At 45.7% G+C, this 18,446-nt stretch overlaps 1 protein-coding gene across 1 annotated transcript in view; it reads right to left on the bottom strand.

The window, feature by feature from the left end:
• Positions 1-11,251, bottom strand: part of MAP3K4 (mitogen-activated protein kinase kinase kinase 4) — a 105,048-nt gene extending 93,797 nt beyond the window's left edge. The window contains exon 1 of the mRNA XM_021086224.2: positions 10,944-11,251. Coding sequence (XP_020941883.2) covers positions 10,944-11,086 — 143 coding nt within the window. The 5' untranslated portion in view covers positions 11,087-11,251. The remainder of the gene's footprint in view (positions 1-10,943) is intronic.
• Between the last annotated feature and the right edge of the window lie 7,195 nt (positions 11,252-18,446).

Genomic DNA, 18,446 nt, shown 5'->3' on the forward strand with positions numbered 1-18,446 from the left:
AACTCATAATCACTTAATAGGCTAAACTGAAATTGTCAAGAACATTTTGTCTTTCACACTGGTGTGAATAAAACAACTTATTATCTTTCTAGAAAGAAATGCGGCAATATGTCTCAAGAGACTTAAAACTAAAAATTTCATGACCTATAACTGCAACAGTCTAAAATACAGAAAATCTACATAAAGATTTTTATCAAGTCGTTAATTATAATAATTAGAAGTATGTATGTTACAAAGTAATTCAAGAACAATTAAATTACAACATGCCCATGAAGAGGAATATTGCTTGTCATTAAATGTGTTTACAACATAGGAAAGTGCTCACGATACGGCAGCTTCTCAGGATAAAGGTGGAGGGCTACACGTACACACTTCTCTCTCTCTCGCTCTCTCTCTCACACACACTCATACACACACACACACACACACACACACACACACACGTAAAGCCCCGGAAAGAGGTACACCGAAACGTTACTGGTTAACTAGCTTTTAAATGGAAGGATTATGACTGGCTATCTTCTTTATACTTTGCAACTTGTGCCACAACTGACATGTGTTGTTTTCATAATCAGAGAGGTTTCTAACTTAGAAATTTTCTAATTTCCTAATTTGGTCGTGCTGACCAAATTTCATTCACTGTTCTACAGCAGCAGCTAGACCAATTTGGAAACCATCACCCTTAAACAGAATGTACAACATTTTACAAAATGAAGACGGTACTAATCTAAGTTGTGAAGACAGGTCAAGTTCAGCAAACAGAAGGGCCAGAGACAAAAGACTGAGCTCCGCCTGGGGGCCTGAGGAGTCAGGGCTCTTCAGTGTTAGACGTGTGATTTGAGCCCTTGGGCCAGAATTCCAAACACCTTTGGGAATAAGATGCGGAACAGATCACAATCGAAGCAAAAGAGGGAATGTGAAAAAGCCAGGTCCCCAAATCCGCTTTCTCCCTTCTATAACTTCAATAGACATTTTAAAAAAATTTTTGTGAATAAAAATTATTGCAGCTATTTATAAATGTATCTAGCCTCAAAGCATACTTGATAGTTTTTTACGAAAATTATTTACAATGGAATTCCCCCTTTCACTTTAAACCAAAAAAAGTAAAAGAAAGAAATGAGAAATGTAAAATGATAGTTAATGATTACTAAGCACTTTCCATAAGCAACGATTATCTCATTTAATCTCTGTAACAAGCTAGGAAGTAGGTGCTGTTATTATTTGTTTTTCTTTTTTTCTCCTTTTTCTTTTTAGGGCCACACCCATGGCACACAGAAGTCCCAAGGCTAGGGGTCGAATCAGAGCTGCAGCTGCCTGCCTACATCACAGTCACGGCAACACCAGATCCCTAACCCACTAAGCGAAGTCAGGGATTGAACCCACTTCCTCACAGAGACAACATCAGGTCCTTAACCTACTAAGCCACAAAGAAAACCCCATTTCTGTTTTTTCAAATGAGGAAACTGAGTCTGAGAGAGGTTAAATAACTTCCCCCAAATCACAGGCTAGTAATCAAACGGTGAGATTTAAAGACTGTCTGTCCAGTACCAAAACCTATGTGCTTTCCTTTTTCCTGGCTCCTTCATCCAACAAGTATTTGTTGGGAGCCTACCCATCCTTAGACTGTGCTGGGAACTGGGACCTCAAGGGAGCCAAACGACCGTGTCCCTGCCTCCTGTAGTCTAAGGTGCAAGGTCAGAGACAGCACCAAACATTCACGCAACCATGACCACAAACGATGACCTGCTGCAACTGGGTAGAAACCCACAGGGACTAGAAGACTTGTAACCGAAGGACTTAACCTAACCCATAGTGAAGAGGTACAAGGTCAAGGGAAGGCTGAGCCTGAAGTAGGCAATGCTTAAGAGACAACCTGAAGCAGGAGGAAGAATCAACAGGGTAGAAGGAGGGCAAGAAGTTCCCGTCGTGGCTCAGCGGTAACAAGCCTGACTGGTATCTGTGAGGATGTGGGTTCGACCCCTGGCCTCGCTCAGTGGGTTAAGGATCCAGCATTGCTGTGAGCTGTGGTGTAGGTCACAGATGTGGCTCAGATCCTGCATTGCTGTGGCTGTGGCATAGGCTGGTGGCTGCAGCTCTGCTTCCACCTCTAGCCTGGAAACTTCCACACGCCACATGTGCAGCCCTAAAAAGACACAAAGACCAAAAAAAAAAAAAAAAAAAAAAAAGGAGGGCAAAATATAACACCCAAGTCATCCTTTTCTTAAAAAAAAGATACTTCATCACCTTGCTGTACAGTAGCCAATTGACAGAACACTGTAAACCAGCTACAATGGAAAAAATAAAAATCATTATAAAACAAAAACATAAGAAATATATATATATACACATATATATATACACTTCACTGCAGTGAAAACTCCTGTACCTGCACGCGTGCACACACACACACACACACACACAACACAAACGGCAGGGGCGAGGGGATGGGTTCCTTTTTTTTCCTCTTCTTTTCTTGAGGACTGCTCTATTGAAAAAATAAATAATACATTGGCATTTTAGAGAAAAATGAACAAATTAGCTAAAGAACTCATGTATTCCAACCCTGACTTTACTCTGAAATTAATACCAAGGTTTGAACTCACATCTACAACTCCTGTGGTTAAGGATAAGTAACCAGAACGACCCTGAAACAAGGGTAAGATGCATTCTGATTCTTACCTTTGGGAAATAAGGCTGTTTTCAAGGAAGAAATATGTGGATCCCAACCCTGCCAACTTATTCAGAATGCCTTCTGGTCATTTAGAGGATACTGCTATTGTTCTCCTGACTCAATCTCAAGGGACAAGACACAAGAGCATCGTCTTTGAATTTTGGTAACGCCATGTTTTTCCAAGTGAGGGTCACAATCCATTTATGGGGAATAAAACCAATTTAATGGGTTCCAATGAACAATTTTTTAATAGAGAACAGAACAAGAGTTGTCAGAGTAAATCATGCGTTGCACGGTCGAACGCCGTTCATGAATTTTTTATTTCAGTTATTCAATATCCACGCACTGGTGCAAAGCCTATTTCCTAGTGCAGGTCATAATTGCAGCTAGAGTGTCAACTCCACCACCAGAGTCCCACTACCTGCCTGATCTAAAGACTGAGCACAGGGGAAAAAAAAAAAAGAGAGAGAGAGAGATCTAAAAGGGTTCGAACACTGGCCTGCCTCTATTTGGTGAACTTGAAATAAAGCTGCATGGGAAAAAAGTACAACGAGTTTGGGGGAGATTTCAGGGGTTGGGGGTTTTGCATTTTTCTTTTTTTTCTCCTGTAAACAAACCTTTCACCACTGCTCTATCCTATAAAGTGGAATTAATCCAGAACACACATAGCTGCTGTGCGGGCCGAGGCTGCGGTGGGCAGCCAGGGAGGGGGCTGGAGAGCACCTTCAGCTGTAGCCCCGACGAGGCGGAGCACCGTGACACAGAAGCAAAGCGAAGCCAGAGCCTGGCAGCTGGGGCCCAGGCTGTGACCTCGGGGAAGCTGCAGCCTGGGAAGGCCCGGTTTTCCCACCTCTAACTCTCTAAGGCCGTGGCCCAGAGGACCCCCAAGCCCCCTGCTAGTGCTAAGCGCCTGTAAGTCTACAGAGGCAAACGGTTAGAAAGCCGGGCTGGATGAATGCTAACAATTCACCACCTGCAAGACTCCCCCGAGTAAGTGCTTAAGTCCTTATTCCAATGAGAACTAAATATTTAAACATTCAAAACACTCTAAAAATCTTGTGAGAAAACCAAGTTATACCTACATTTTTATGTTCTTACATAAAAAGACTTTAAAAACTTTAATGGGAGTTCCCGTCATGGCTCAGTGGAAACGAATCTGACTAGTATCCACGGGTTCGATCCCGGTCTCGCTCAGTGGGTTAAGGATCCGGCGTCGCTGTGAGCTGTAGGTCACAGATGCAGCTCAGATCTGGCATTACTGTGGCTGTGGTGAAGGCCGGCAGCTGCAGCTCCGATTTGACCCCTATCCTGGGAGCTTCTATAGGCCTCGGGTGAGGCCTTAAAAAAGACCACCAAAAAAAATAATAATAATAATAATGGTACGATAAAAATAATATGTGCATTAAATTTTCTCCCAAAATATTGCTACTGAAAGACTAAAAAGATTGACAATTTCTATTAATTTTACATCTCTAAACTAACTGTTCTCTAATAAGTAATAAGCCCTGTTCAGAACATTCTACAGTTTGGCAGTATCCTCAAATAGCCTGCTTGCATGCCAAAAAAAAAAAAAAAAGCCCCACTGAAAACATCACATCTGATCCACTCTAAAGCTTAGTATCCACTTTTTTCCATAGAAGGTTTATTTCTTCTGAAATTATGCTGAAACGAAATCCACTTAGGAAATGCTTTTGACAGCATACCTCATATATTCATAACAGCGTTCCCTGCTACTCTATAAACATTTGGCAGCCGTATGATCCATGAGACTAATACTTCTACTGATGTCTGCAAAACATGACAAATGAATGTTCTTACAGGTCAAAAACAAGTTTTCATTTTGCCTAAGAATAAAGACCCAAAGGCAACCTGTATCCGTTACATGAGTGCGAGGTCTGCGGGAAACAGAAGAATGAACCTACCACACCTACTTCCCAGAGAAACTATGTTTCTTTTAAAATACAGCAGTTTCAACCACGCCTCCTAAAAAGAGGAAAGCAGCTGAACCCAACGTTCGTGAATACGGTTACAGACCTAAGCGGTAATTCTAAGACTATGAAGACGGCCACGGGGCAAGCCCTTTCTCACTGCGGATGTTGTACCTCGACTACAAGCGCCGTTACCCAGGATGAACCAAGTAGGTAAAGAAAACCAACTCGACAGGCTCAGCTCAGATCGTTCAAATACACTAAAAATAAACTTTTAAAAAGTTAACTTAAGATTTGGCAATGTCCTCTCAATATAACATACAAACTCATCAATGTAGTGACAATTCAAAGTAAAGAGACTTAAAATTACACATGTACAGGATTTTGGGCTCTCTAGCACTGACTGTAAAATAAAATCATGTAACGTTCGTTAAAAACCACTGTAGGAAAAAACCAGCACGTAGCCTTTCAATCTTTTTTCTAGACACATACACAACTTCTTGTTTTAACGAAACCGTAGTGAAAACATAAAGTATAAGGACTTTGCGAAGCCCAACTTGAATCCTTAATAGTTTAGGGAAAAATAAAGTACTTACGAATTCACCTACTGAACCAAGAGAAAAGTGGGAGGAATGTAGCATAAAAGGAAAAGGGACAAAGACCTCTTCGGGCATCTGCTCTTCTCTGGGGGTCCACGTCCCTGTCTGAAACCAAACAATTTCTCAATGAGACGGCGACCACAGACAGCTTCAGGGGGCCAGTTCCAGGCTCAGGACGCCACAGGACACACTTCAGTTACTGCACAGGGCTCTTCTGCACCCCAGCTCCAAGGTGAACACTCCTCGCAAGAGCTCCAGGGCCTGGCCCGCCTCATGTCCATGGCTACAGCCAGGAGGGTGCAAGAACAGGGCAGCCCCAATCCGTGCCATGCAGCCACGGGGGGAGGGAAGACGGAGGCAGCACAGTCAGAGCAGGTGGAGAAACAAACACATGCAAGCTGAGCAGCCGGTCCAAATTTTGGCTGTTTTATCATCTGCTTTTTTTCACTGAACACAGTGGAAGGTATGTGTACATCAGAAGTACTTGAGAATCTCTTCAAAAATAGTCAGGTCCCAATTATATGAGGACTTATTTAGAAGGGCTTATGAGCATTTTCCCATGTCACTGAATATTCCTTAAAAACATGGTTTTTTTGGAGTTCCCGTTTCGGCGCAGTAGAAACAAATCCAAATAGTAACCATGAGGTTGCAGGTTCAATCCCTGGCCTCACTGAGTAGATGAAGGATCCGGCATTGCCCTGAGCTGTGGTGTAGGTCGCAGACATGCCTCGGACTCCCTGTTGCTGTGGTTGTGGTATAGGCCGGCAGCTATAGCTCGAATTCAATCCCGAGCCTGAGAACTTCCATGGCTCGGGTGCAGCCCTAAAAAGCAAAAAAGAACAAACAAACAAACAAAAAACCCAAAAACATGGTTTTTAATAGTGGCACAGAATTCTCGTGTGGGTCTGAATTCTTTTTAATTTTATGACTTAAATCCAGAAAAACCACATGCCATCATGATCTTTTTTGAACACAATACTCACAAGAGTCAAAAAGGATCTTATAAAAGCACCAACCACTAACATCTTGGCCACACCTTTTTCAGAAACTGCGTCAAAGGATTCTTTGTGGGGGGGCGGTGTCAGGGGAGTGGATTATGAGGAGGGTGGAGACAGGTGATCCTCTGAGACTGATTACCTTTAGAAAAGTCTGCCACTGAGGGTTTTTTAACCAAAGTCCCTAAGGACAAGGATAAAGCAGGAAAAGCAAGGTTTGTCATAAGCTAATTAAAGTAAGAACGAAGATTAAAACCACACTATAACCCAACCAACTGAGGGAAGTTAGTTACAAGAAAAACAAACAAAAAAAAGGCAGCCTGTGTGAAGCCAGGGAGATGAAAACCTGTGAGTGAGGCCCTGTCACCCTCCTCTCCTCCTGGAAGCAGGGGGTCCTCCTGATGGGGGAGCGGGCCCAGCCGCCCCGTTAACATCCGCCACTAAGCTCATTCCGCGCATCTCCCTTACTGACCTCACGCCTACCAAGGGATCTCTCTCTCCCACTCTTTTTTTTTTTGGTCCTTTGTCTTCCAAAGGCTGTACCCTCGGGCATATGGAAGTTCCCAGGCTAGGGGCTGAACAGGAGCTGCAGCTGCTGGCCTACACCACAGCCACTGCAACACAGGATCCGAGCCGAATCTTCGACCTACACCACAGCTGATCCTTAACCCATTAAATGAGGCCAGGGATCAAACCTGCATCCTCATGGGATGCTGATCAGGTTCATTAACCACTGAGCCACCACAGGATCTCCCAATCTCTTAATTATACCTTGGCTTCCTACACTGACCCACTGGGTAGCGACAAAGCCCAGCAGGAGCGGAGGCACAGTACCTGGACCGTGCCTACCTTATCCTGCCCGGGGAATGCCAGCTTATAGAGACCCGCAGCAGGCACTGGCCAAACTCCTTTTCTACCATCTCCTCCTTTCTTTTCTTGTCTTTTTTTTTTTTTTTTTTTTTTTTTGTCTTTTTGCCTTTTCTAGGGCTGCTCTTGCGGCACATGGAGACTCCCAGGCTAGGGGTCCAATTGGAGCTGTAGCCACCAGCCTACACCACAGCCACAGCAACACGGGATCCGAGCCACATCTGCAACCTACACCACAGCTCACGGCAACGCCGCATCCTTAGCCCACTGAGCGAGGCCAGGGATCAAACCCGCAACCTCATAGTTCCTAGTCAGATTCGTTAACCCCAGTGCCACGGCGGGAACTCCCATCTCCTTTTTTTAAGGAAATTATTTCCAATGGCCTACTGACTGGCAGCATCAAAGTCTCTTTAAAAAGAATACAAGCTGGCAGGTCAGATGAGAAGGCTAAAACAACAGACTGCAGTGAGTAAAAAAATAATCACTGAGGAATGAGGAATTATTAAGTAACAGGAAGTTATTAAAGCAAATGTATCCAGTAAGCAATCAAGACTTTATATCCCCTATTTCAGTAGCACTCAGAACGAGATTTACAAGACACCACCGAGAGAACACACACGAAGGAAGCAGAAGCAACTTCCAACAATATGACAATTAAAGGAACCACAAAGTTCTTCTTTAGAACATGAAGGAGCTTCTGCCATCACTGGAGCCCTTTGTGGCTGCTCTATGGCCACTGCTTCTCTGCCTAGAGCCACCCGGGCCAGTGGCAACTACCCTGTAAGGGTCTCACGCCACGCCATCACCTGTGCTGCCAGCAGAGCCTGCAGATGCCCCACAGGTGGATTTCACTAGTGAGAATAAACAGGTGCCATCCCAAGTCAAGACTGAAACAAGAGGGCTCCAAGGAGACAGTCAAGTAGAGAGAGATGGAGCCACCTCGGAGTGAGAGGACAGTCAAGAATTTTGGTGGTAACAGTGAGATTCATGTTTTTCAAATGAACTTATAACCACCACACTATACAAAATAAAGTTATTGCTTAAAAAAAGTTATTCCTAAGCTCCTATAACATGTACAAAGTCAATAAATGAGAACAAAGGAAACTATTTTTAACATACACATTTTAAAGGAAAGGTTACAAGAGATAGGAGCAGTCTCTTGTCAGCCTTATTACCCAAGATCTGTGGTTTTCAAAGTGCCAATTCAAGAAATCGCAAAAATGAATTGTTCCAAATTAGTTTTAGTAGCTCTCCTTATGATCTCAGGATCCTCCTACAACTGACCCAGAAGCTTGAAAAATGTATTATAAGCAATGTCTCTTTCTAAGTTTAATCTCTAACAATAACAACTGCTATCCTTATCATGAATTATTTATCAAAAATAAGGACAAGAAGTATCCTCGACTGACGACAGGCAGTAAAACTGTAAGCGTGCTATCACTTCTCAGCCTGTTTTGTGTCCCCAGTTATTGCATAACTCTCACGTCAGCAGGCGCTGAGCAGATGTGCTGGCTGGCACCTGCCACCGTGGTACACTGGCTGGCGTGTGCAGGCCTGCTTTCTACAGGAGACCTAAGCAGGAGACCAGCTTTCCTAATCAATGACACACTGGCATGAAGGATACCCACAAAGACAGCACACAGGGCTTTAGTTTGGTCTGTCCCCAAACCAGTTAACCTAGTAGCACAAGTCACATTGATCTCCATGTGTCACAATGGAGCATCTAGCATATTTTGAACTTGCATGTTGAGCTTCTTCAAAATAGTTAAAGAATAAAATAAAATGGTTGAAAACAAAAGAAATTCAAATAAGCAAGCGCAGAACCCCCGAAGCATCTCTTACTAATGATCTACAGTAAGTTGGTCAGAGGTCAGCTCTGTGTATTGAAGAGGTGGTGGTGACAATGAGGACATATGAAAGAGAAATAACAGCTTTGTCAAGTAAGGTTTTACAGATTAGCTCTTGTAAAATTAACGGCAATGTTGCTAAGAAAAATATTTCTAAGATCTTCTTGTTCCGGTACACTGCTGTTCACTCCAAGTTGGATGAAGCCCATTCTCCTGACCTATTTCTATTCAACCAAAGACAGAAGCCTGGCTGAAAACTCCGGGTTTCTTTTGATCATTGGAGAAACAGTCATTTTTATAGCATGTTTTCACTTCTCCCTGTTCTTTTGACTTTTACCTAGGAATGTTCACATCCATTTTTTTTTTCCCCAGAGTATAGGTGTACAGAATTATAACTTCTGATCTGCCCGCCTGTATAATGAAATCACACCTCTTCTTCATGGCAGTGAAGGGCACAGAAAGTGCAGCTACACCTGGGTTCACCACTAGCTGTGAAACCTTGAACAAAACACTTAATGTTGTGCCTCGGTTTCCTCCTCTGAAAAAGAGGTAGAAACAGAATCTACCTCATAAGTTTATTGGTCAAGATTAAATTAACTTACAGCAGTAATTAGCAGAACACTCTAAGTCAACTATAATAAAAAAACTTTCAAAAAGATTAAATGAGTTAATAAAAGCAAAGGATAGGGTACATTGTAAGTATTTACTAAGTGCTTGCTATTATTATTCTTAAAGAAAAACTTAAGGAGTCAAAATGCTCAAAGAATGAATCTACTAACAAATTCATAGAAGCTTTCTGACAAAAGTTCTAAAAATGTTCGATGTATTCAAAAAGAACAAAATGAATTCTCATTACACCATGTACCAGTATTTAGAGAGGCTGTTCCTTAAAAGTTTCCAAGAGTACCTCCGAATTAAGGGACCTGAAGAATGACATTCTTCAGAGCTCATAAACACCAAACAAATCTCTTTGAGGTGAGACTAGGTCATACCAAACACGAATGTGATTGCTGCATTCCGTTCTAACTACAACTACAGACTTTGTTTAAACTTTCTTCAAGCAGGAAAAAGAAAGAAGACACTTAACTGTCGTATTCCTGGAACTACAAGACAGTAGATGCAAGAGATGTGGAAGTATTTTCATTATAGGGGACAGGGGGCAGCAGTTTGCAAGTTTACACTAGGATGCAAAGGATAGGGGGTAAGAGGGCATTTGAACACACAAACATACGCATAAAAAAGAGGGAAATTCTTACTGATGGTGAGTTTCATCTCCCAATCAAAAAAAAAAAGACATAAAAATGAATAAAGTCTCTAGGGAACAAAACGCAACAAATGCTTTGGGTACCAAAGTTCCATCTTCGAGCTTCCTGCGGGAGCAAAGTTTTAGACAAATCAATCCTTTACTTGCGGTGCACGTGTGAGCAACCAACTGCACAATGCTACTACTGAAGGCCGGTAAAGGGCGCTCAGAAAGAGAAACCAACCTGCCTGATTGCAGAGCCGAAGTGCAGTTTCTCAAAGGAGAGACAGCAGACACTCGGGGAGGGGGGGGAGCGGCTGGAGAACCAAGGGGAAACAGCCAGTGCTTATCTGCTTCAAGAGCGTCCACTTCTGCACTAACACAGGGGCACAGGGGAGGTAGCGTTCTCGCTCGATAACCAGGAGCGCAATTACAGCGCGGCGCCTGTTCGGAAGCCGCGGCGGGGGAGGGGGTCCCAGCTCCCGCAGGACCGGGGACGCCCCGCTACGCTCCCGCCCCGCCGCGTTCGGGGCCCGCAGAGCCGCCGCAGGGAGGGTCCGCGGGCTGGGCGCTGCGGGGAACCCGTGGCGCCCGGGCAGGGGACCCCGGGCGGACCCGGCCGCCGTGCCCTCCGTCCAGGGCTGCACCCGCCCCTCCGGCCCGGGAGCCTGGATGCTCCCGCACCACCTGGCGGGAAGCGGAGGCCCCCACGCCCCCGTCAGGCCTCCGGCCGAGCTCGGGCCAGGACGCGCCCCGCCTCCGGCGCCCGGCCCGCCGCGGCGGCCCCACTCACCTCGCCGCCCGGCAGCGCTCCGGCTCGGGCTCGGGTTCCGGCGGCGGCGGCGGCGGCGGCGGCGGCTCCTCCATGGCGGCGGCGCGGGTGACGGCGAAGGCGGGCGGGGGGACCAGCGCGGCGGCGGCGGCGGCTTCTCTCATCCGTGCGCGGAGCCCCGCATGGCCACGGCGAGCCGTCAGCTGCAGCCTGGCGCGAGCGACCGGAGCCCCGGCGTGCGGGAGGGACTCGGCTCCGCCTCCGCCTCTAGCCCGCCGCAGGAGCCGCTCGCGCCGCGGCCATCTTGGAAACGGCGAGCGGCCGGCGCCGGGCTACGGCGGGCGGCGAGGGACAAGCCTCCGAGGGCGGCGGCGGCGGCGGGGCGGCGGGGCGGGCCGGCGCGAAGGCCCGAGCGGGGAGGGCTGGAGGCGTGGGCGACCCGGGCGGCGGAGGGCGCGCGGGTCGGGATCGCGGCGCTTGGCGGGCGGAGCCGGGCCCTCGCAGCCGCAGCGGCAGCCGCAGCCGCAGCCGTCAGGGTTCGCTCGCGGGCCGTGCGCGGGGGGCCGTGCGCGCCGGTGCTCCCAGGTGGTCAGCGGTGGGCGTGCACCGAGGACCCCGGGAAGGGCAGCGCCGCCGTGCTTGGGCGGCGGGTCAGGCCTTGTAAGTGCTTGGGTGACTTCAGCAGGAGGATCATCGCCAGACGTAGATGCCAGCCCGAGAAACAGCGATGGATGTAGCGCCGCCGCTCCCAGCTCGCATGCGGGCGTGGAGGCTTTGGGAGACCTGTGAACCCCGGGGGGCTGGGGGTGCACCCTGATGAAGGTGCCATCTTCAACACACGTAAAACCCGGGGGTTTTGAGACTATTTAAACAAAGACTCTGGCCACGCGGAACATTAAAGTCACCTTCCAATCAGCACGGCAGGAAAGAACACCGATCTAACCATCTAACCTCAGAGGGTATTGCTCTTCCCGAAGCTCGGGCCGCAGTGCTCCTACACTGGAGGGAAAAGGAGTTCTAAGGATGATTTCAGAGCTACAGAAATACTGTTGAAATTCCACCGCACCCTTTACCCAGAGAGCAATTGAGGCTTCACAGTTTTAAGTTCCGAACATTTACAAAATTTCCCTCAGGGTGAAGTCCAGAGTTAATTCGAAAACAGCATCATTTAAGAAATGAGTTCCCTCCTGGCCAAGCGGGTTAAGGACCTGCATTGTCACCGCAGAGGCTGGGGTCGCTGCTGTGGCATGGGTTTGATCACTGGCCCAGGAACTTCTGCATGCCCAGGCAGGGCCAAAAGAACAAACAAACAGCATCATTTAGAATTATGCACATTTCTATTCATTCAAATGTGCTGGTTTTCAGGAGCTTATTCCCTGGAGCTTGAGTATGGAAAATACACGTTTAAATTAACTGTTGGTAAGAAAACTGACCAAGATGAAAAAATTTAAATATGATTATACTTAAAGGCCAGTTAGCTATATTGCACTCAAAAATACACTGTACTGCATATGCATATTTGTCTTTTTCACATACGTACGTGAAATTAGCTATGTTGTACTCTAAGTAGGTCACAAAAATTTCCCTGTAGTTTCAGAACTTTTTCAGCCTATTTTCTTTATTAAGATAATCTGCATTTTTTTTTTTTTTTTGAATGGACATACCAAGGCATAGGGAAGTTCCATGGCCAGGGACTGAATCCAAGCTGCAGCCAATGCCACCGCCGCAGTAACACTTGATCCTTTAACCCACTACACAGGGCGGGAGATCAAACTTGCACCTCCACAGCACCTGGAACCACTGCAGTCCGATTCTTAACCTACTGCACCACAGCGGGAACTCTCAAGAGCATCTGTATGACCAGATAGTTCTGAATTTCCAAATTTACACTCATTTTATTTATTCCACAGCATTCATTCAGCAAACTTATTAAATGCATACATGTACCAGAAACGGAGCCAGCCACTGTGGATATAGAGGTAAGCATGACAGGCCAAGTCTTTTCTTGGTAGAGCCAACATCCTAGTTGAGTAAGGGGGAGAGAGAGAGAGAGAGAACCGAAGAAAAACAAATATACAGACAAATGCTTAGCTCATCAGCGGGTGGTAACTGCTATGGAGAAAAGTAAGCCTGTAGGAGGAGGCTGGATGGATCAGTGCTGTTACCTAGATTGATCAGAATAAAGTCATCCTGGGGCCTGCCCTCAGGTCTCCAGCTTATGAATCTATGATAGTTGATAAAGAGACCAGCATTTGAGAGATGTGTGCTTTGTTGTTTAATTTCCACTCAAGGGTGCTGCCTGTTTTAGCAGAAATCAAGCAAATTTATACTTGTCATCACGGATGGCAAGTAGACACCTTAGTTAACCAGTGCTAAACATTCATTTTAAGTGCTATGAATTTTTTCTTCGTTCAAGTTAGTTTCATCTCCTGTATTTGTGTTCTCTTCTAGCCACTCCGTGTCAGCAATGCAGTATTCCATTGCACTGCATGTATTTCCCTCTTACCCGCGGCAACCTCACACCTGCCGCAGGCCTGTGTTCCCTGACTTGCTGACCTGAAAGCACCCTTCACCCCCATGCACTGGCCCCTCACTGATGGATCCACAGCCTGTCACACGCTCCCTCCCCCTGGGAATCCGTTCACTTCTGCCCAGCCTCCCTGACTGCCACCGTGTTGCATCTCACCCAGATAATCTCGACCGTCTCGGGCCTGTCAGGGTGCCCACTCCCCAGCCCAGTCTGTTCTCACAGCGCAGCCACCATAACCTTTCTGCATCACCATCTAAACACGTCACTCTTCTCTCATTCATTTCAGTGACATCTCAGTGCCGTCAGAATAAACTTCGTACTGGAGGTTTTGAGTTCTTCAAATGTTCCCGACAGACATAGTTCTGCTACTCGGAGGCCCCTTTCCAGTCTAAGCTGTACCTGCTTCCTTTTTTTTTTTTTTTTTTTTTTTTTTTAGAGCTGCACTTGCGGCACAAGGAAGTTCCCAGGCTAGGGGTCAAATCGGAGCTGCAGCTGCCGGCCCACACCACAGCCACAGCCACGCAGGATCCAAACCACGTCTGTGACCTACACCGCAGCTCACAGCCTACGGCAACACCGGATCCTTAACCTTCTGAACCAGGCCAGGGATGGAACCCACATCCTCAGGGATACCAGTCAGGTTGGTTTCCGCTGTGCCACAACGGGAACTCCTGTGCCTGCTTCTTAGGAGGCCACCTCTTAACTGGTGGCATGCACTCCCAAGGGCAGTAACGAGATGTGGGCACTCCCACAGCCTAAGAATTGGCATCCTTTCAAATGGTGATTTTTAAATATTTGTTCAAAAGGGATAGACTGATTTTATCTTAATAAACCTATTACATACACATTAATTCAATGCTATTGTGTGAAGAAAACTCAGCAAAGCCTCTCCCAGCTTCCTGTGAGTCCAGTTTTCTTAATTTTCCTTTCCAGTCTTCCGAGCTGGAATCCTTCTTGGAAGACGTCTTAGAAGTTTCACAATGTTATGTAATCAAACGCATCCCTCTTCTCTCAATAGCACTATACCATGGAGTTCTCGTTGTGGCTCAGTGGTTAACAAATCCGACTAGGAACCATGAGGTTGTGGGTTCAATCCCTGGCCCCGCTCAGTGGGTTAAGAATTCGGCGTTGCCGTGAGCTGTGGTGTGGGTCACAGACGTGTCTCTGATCCCGCGTGGCTGTGGCTGTGCGAAGGCTGGCAGCTACAGCTCTGATTAGACCCCTAGTCAAAAAGACAAAAAAAAAAAAAAAAAAGGCACTATACCATGTATCCTTTGATGCCAGTGTTGCAACCAGCTGTGAGGCCCAGCTTGGAGGCAGGGGACAGGGACACACAAGCACCCCCACAGAAACGCTCACCAAACCCAGACAGCATCCAAGGGACTTCTTGTTGCTGTTTTCATTTCTACCTGAGGGTACTGTCTGTTTCAGCAGGAACCAAACAAAAGGATGTTGAGCATCACGTGTAGGAACCTAATTTACCTGGTACTAATTGGTCAGTTAAAGTGCATGACTTTTGCCCCCACTCAGACCCTCACAGCTCCCTTCCCCTCCAGAGAGTCCTGCTCTACAGGAGTGTCCGAGGCTTGGGGCCAGTCACCACCGACTCCTGACCACCATGGGAATATTCCTGGAGGAACTCAATAAAAACTGTTGCTTTCAGGAAGCAGGACTTTTTTTTAGCATTAATGAACTATTATTATAATTAGATTTTTGTCCTTAAATTTCACGCCAATTAGCACATGGCTGATCTCATTGCGTCTAATCATGGTCTTAAAAACAATGACAATAGGAGTTCCCTGGTGGTCTAGAGGTTAAGGATCTGGCATTATCACTGTTATGGCTCAGATCACCGATGTGGCTAGGGTCTGATCCCCGGCCCAGGAACTTCCTTATGCTGCGGGTGCGGCCAAAAACCAAAACAAAACGATAAAAAAAAAAAAAAAAAACCAATGACAACAAAATCTCCAGAGGACTGCCTCTCACTCTGTCCTCAATACTGAATGCACATAGCCCTTGTTAAATTTCTTTTTTGAAGTTTTATTGAAGTTTAGTTGATTTACGAGGTTGTGATCATTCCTGCTGTACAACATTGCGTTTCTCTAAAATGAGTTACAAATGCCAGATGAAAATTCCACTAAACATGCGCTTTAGATTAAGCTACCGAACATTCTTAACTTTGCTTGCCCCTAGTTTCAGGACCAATGTTGACACACACTATGGCTATAATGAAATTTTTTTTTAATTTAAACTTTTATTGTTTATTTATTTAAACTTTTATTTATTTATTTGCTTTTTAGGGCTGAACCCACAGCATATGGAGGTTCCCCGGCTGGGGGTCCATTTGGAGCTACAGCTGCAGGCCTACACCACAACCACAGCAACTTGGGATCCAAGCCACATCTATGCCCTACGCCACAGCTCACGGCAATGCCAGATCCTTAACCCACTGAGCAAGGCCAGGGATCAAACCCGCAACCTCATGCTTCCTAGTTGGATTCGTTTCCGCTGGGCCACGACCGGAACTCCTATAATGAAATCTTAAGCCAATATAGATACTGATATCTTATCTATGCATCTGTGTTTCTGTGTTAAGGCATCATTATAGTGATTTAGCATCTTATCAAGGCTAGTGTATTAGCAGAAAGTCAATTTTATGGGTTTTGCTGCAAAACGATTCAAAAGAATGATTGTGGCAAGCTATGCTGCAAATAGGGTTATGTCTTTGTTTAAAAAGAAAGAAATACAAAACACTCCAAGGCTATGGTTTTTAAGTTCTTAGGAGATGGTGCCACATTTTCCTTGGAATAAGTTTCTCCCTTCCCCGTGGTATTCGTGAGCTTTCCCCCGGATTCCTTTGCCAGCGCTCAGACAGGACTTCACCAGCCTGCCCTCTCCTCTGGTGGCTCCTTGACAGCTCTGCAGAGGCAGAAAGACGGAGTGCAAAATCCCAATTTACTCCTGACCAGAGGGGGTGATTCGTTTTCATTCCAGCATGCACAGAGAAAGGCCCAATCCTACAGAGCAAGAAAAACCTCTCCCTTAGCAAGGAAAACCTATGCTGGGTGTTTCATGCATCAGTTTTTTCCCCCAAAAGGATGCTATGATATCTATTTCTACCTATTTAGTAAAACACAAAAATATTCCATTGTATAAATATACCACATCTTCTTTATTCATCTATCAATGGACATTTAGGCTGCTTTCATGTCTTGGCTATTGGAAATAGTGCTGCTATGAGCATTGGTGTGCATGTACCTTTTATTAATTATTATTATTATTGTTGTTATTATTTGGTTTTTTAGGGCCACACTTGCGGCATATGGAAGTTCCCAGGCTAGGGGTCAAACTGGAACTACAGCTGCCGGCCTACACCACAGCCACAGCAACGCAGGCTCTGAACCACGTCTGTGACCTACACCACAGCTCATGGCAATGCCAGATCCTTTACCCACTGAGCGAGGCCAGGGATCAAACCGGCATCCTCATGAATCCTAGTCAGATTTGTTACACTGAGCCATGCAGGAACTCCCTATCTTTTCAAATTTCGGTTTTCTCCAGATATATGCCCAGGAGTGGCTTACAGGATCATATGGTAGTTCTATTTTTAGTTTTTTAAGGCCCGTCCATCCTGTTCTCTGTAGTGATTGTACCAAATATTACTCAGCCATCAAAGGGAAGAAAATAATGCCACTTGTAGCAACATGGACAGGACTAGAGATGATCTCCCACGAAGTCAGTCAGAGAAAGACAAATATCATACGGTGCTGCTTATTTGCGGAGTCTAAAAAAATGATATAATGAACTTATATACAAAACAGAAACAGACCCACAGACACGGAAAGCAAACACAGTTATCAAAGGGGAACGGAAGGGAAGGATAAACTAGAAGTTTGGGATGAATGTATACATACTACTATATATAAAATAGCTAACCAACAAGGACCTACTGTACAGCACAGGGAGCTACACTCAACATTCCGTAATAACTTATAAGCGGAAAGAATCTGAAAATGATATATATATGGATGGAACTAGACTCCCATACTAAGTGAAGTCAGAAAGAGAAAGACAAATACCATGTGATATCACTTATATCTGGCATCTAATATACGGCACGAATGAACTTGCCACAGAAAAGAAACTCATGGACTTGGAGAACAGACTTGTAGTTGCCAAGGGGGAGAGGGAGGAAGTGGGATGGACTGGGAGTCTGGGGTTAATAGATGCAAACTATGGCATGTGGAGTGGATAAGCAATGAGATCCTGCTGTGCGGCACAGGGAACTCTATCTTGTCACTTGTGATGGAGCATGACGGAGGATAATGTGAGAAAAAGAATATACATATATGTATGTATGACTGGGTCACTTTGCTGTATGGTAGAAACTGACAGAACACTGTAAATTGACTATAATGGAAAAAACAAAAATCATAAAAATATATATACACATATTATATATAAAACTGAAGCACTTCGCTGTACACCTGAAACTAGCACAACATTGTAAATCAACTATATTTCAATTTAAAACAATTAATTTAATTTTCACTTTAAAAACAATTTTTTAGGAGTTCCTGCCATGGCTCAGTGGGTAATGAACCTGACTAGCACCCATGAGGACACAGGTTCAATCCCTGGCCTCCCTCACTGGGTTAAAGATCCGGTGTTGCCGTGAGCTCTGGTGTAGGTCGAAGATGCGGCTTGGATCCTGAGTTGCTGTGGCTGTGGTGCAGGCCGGCAGCTACAGCTCCTATTCGACCCCTAGCCTGGGAACCTCCATATGCTGCAGGTGTGGCCCTAAAAAGCAAAAATAAATAAATAAACACACAAAAAAATGGAGTTCTCTGGTGGTGGCCTAGCAATTAAGGACTTGGTGTGGTCACTGCTGTGGCTCAGGTTCGATCCCTCAGCTGGGAACTTCTGTTTGCTGTGGGTGCAGCCAAAAAGGAAGGGAGGGAGGGAGGGGAGAAGACAAAAAGCAACAAAAAAAA

Source organism: Sus scrofa, chromosome 1, assembly GCF_054392235.1.
Source record: "Sus scrofa isolate SSC_HxYL_T2T_F1_AM1 chromosome 1, Sscrofa_HxYL_maternal_Yorkshire_Landrace_v2.0, whole genome shotgun sequence".
NCBI lineage: Eukaryota > Metazoa > Chordata > Mammalia > Artiodactyla > Suidae > Sus > Sus scrofa.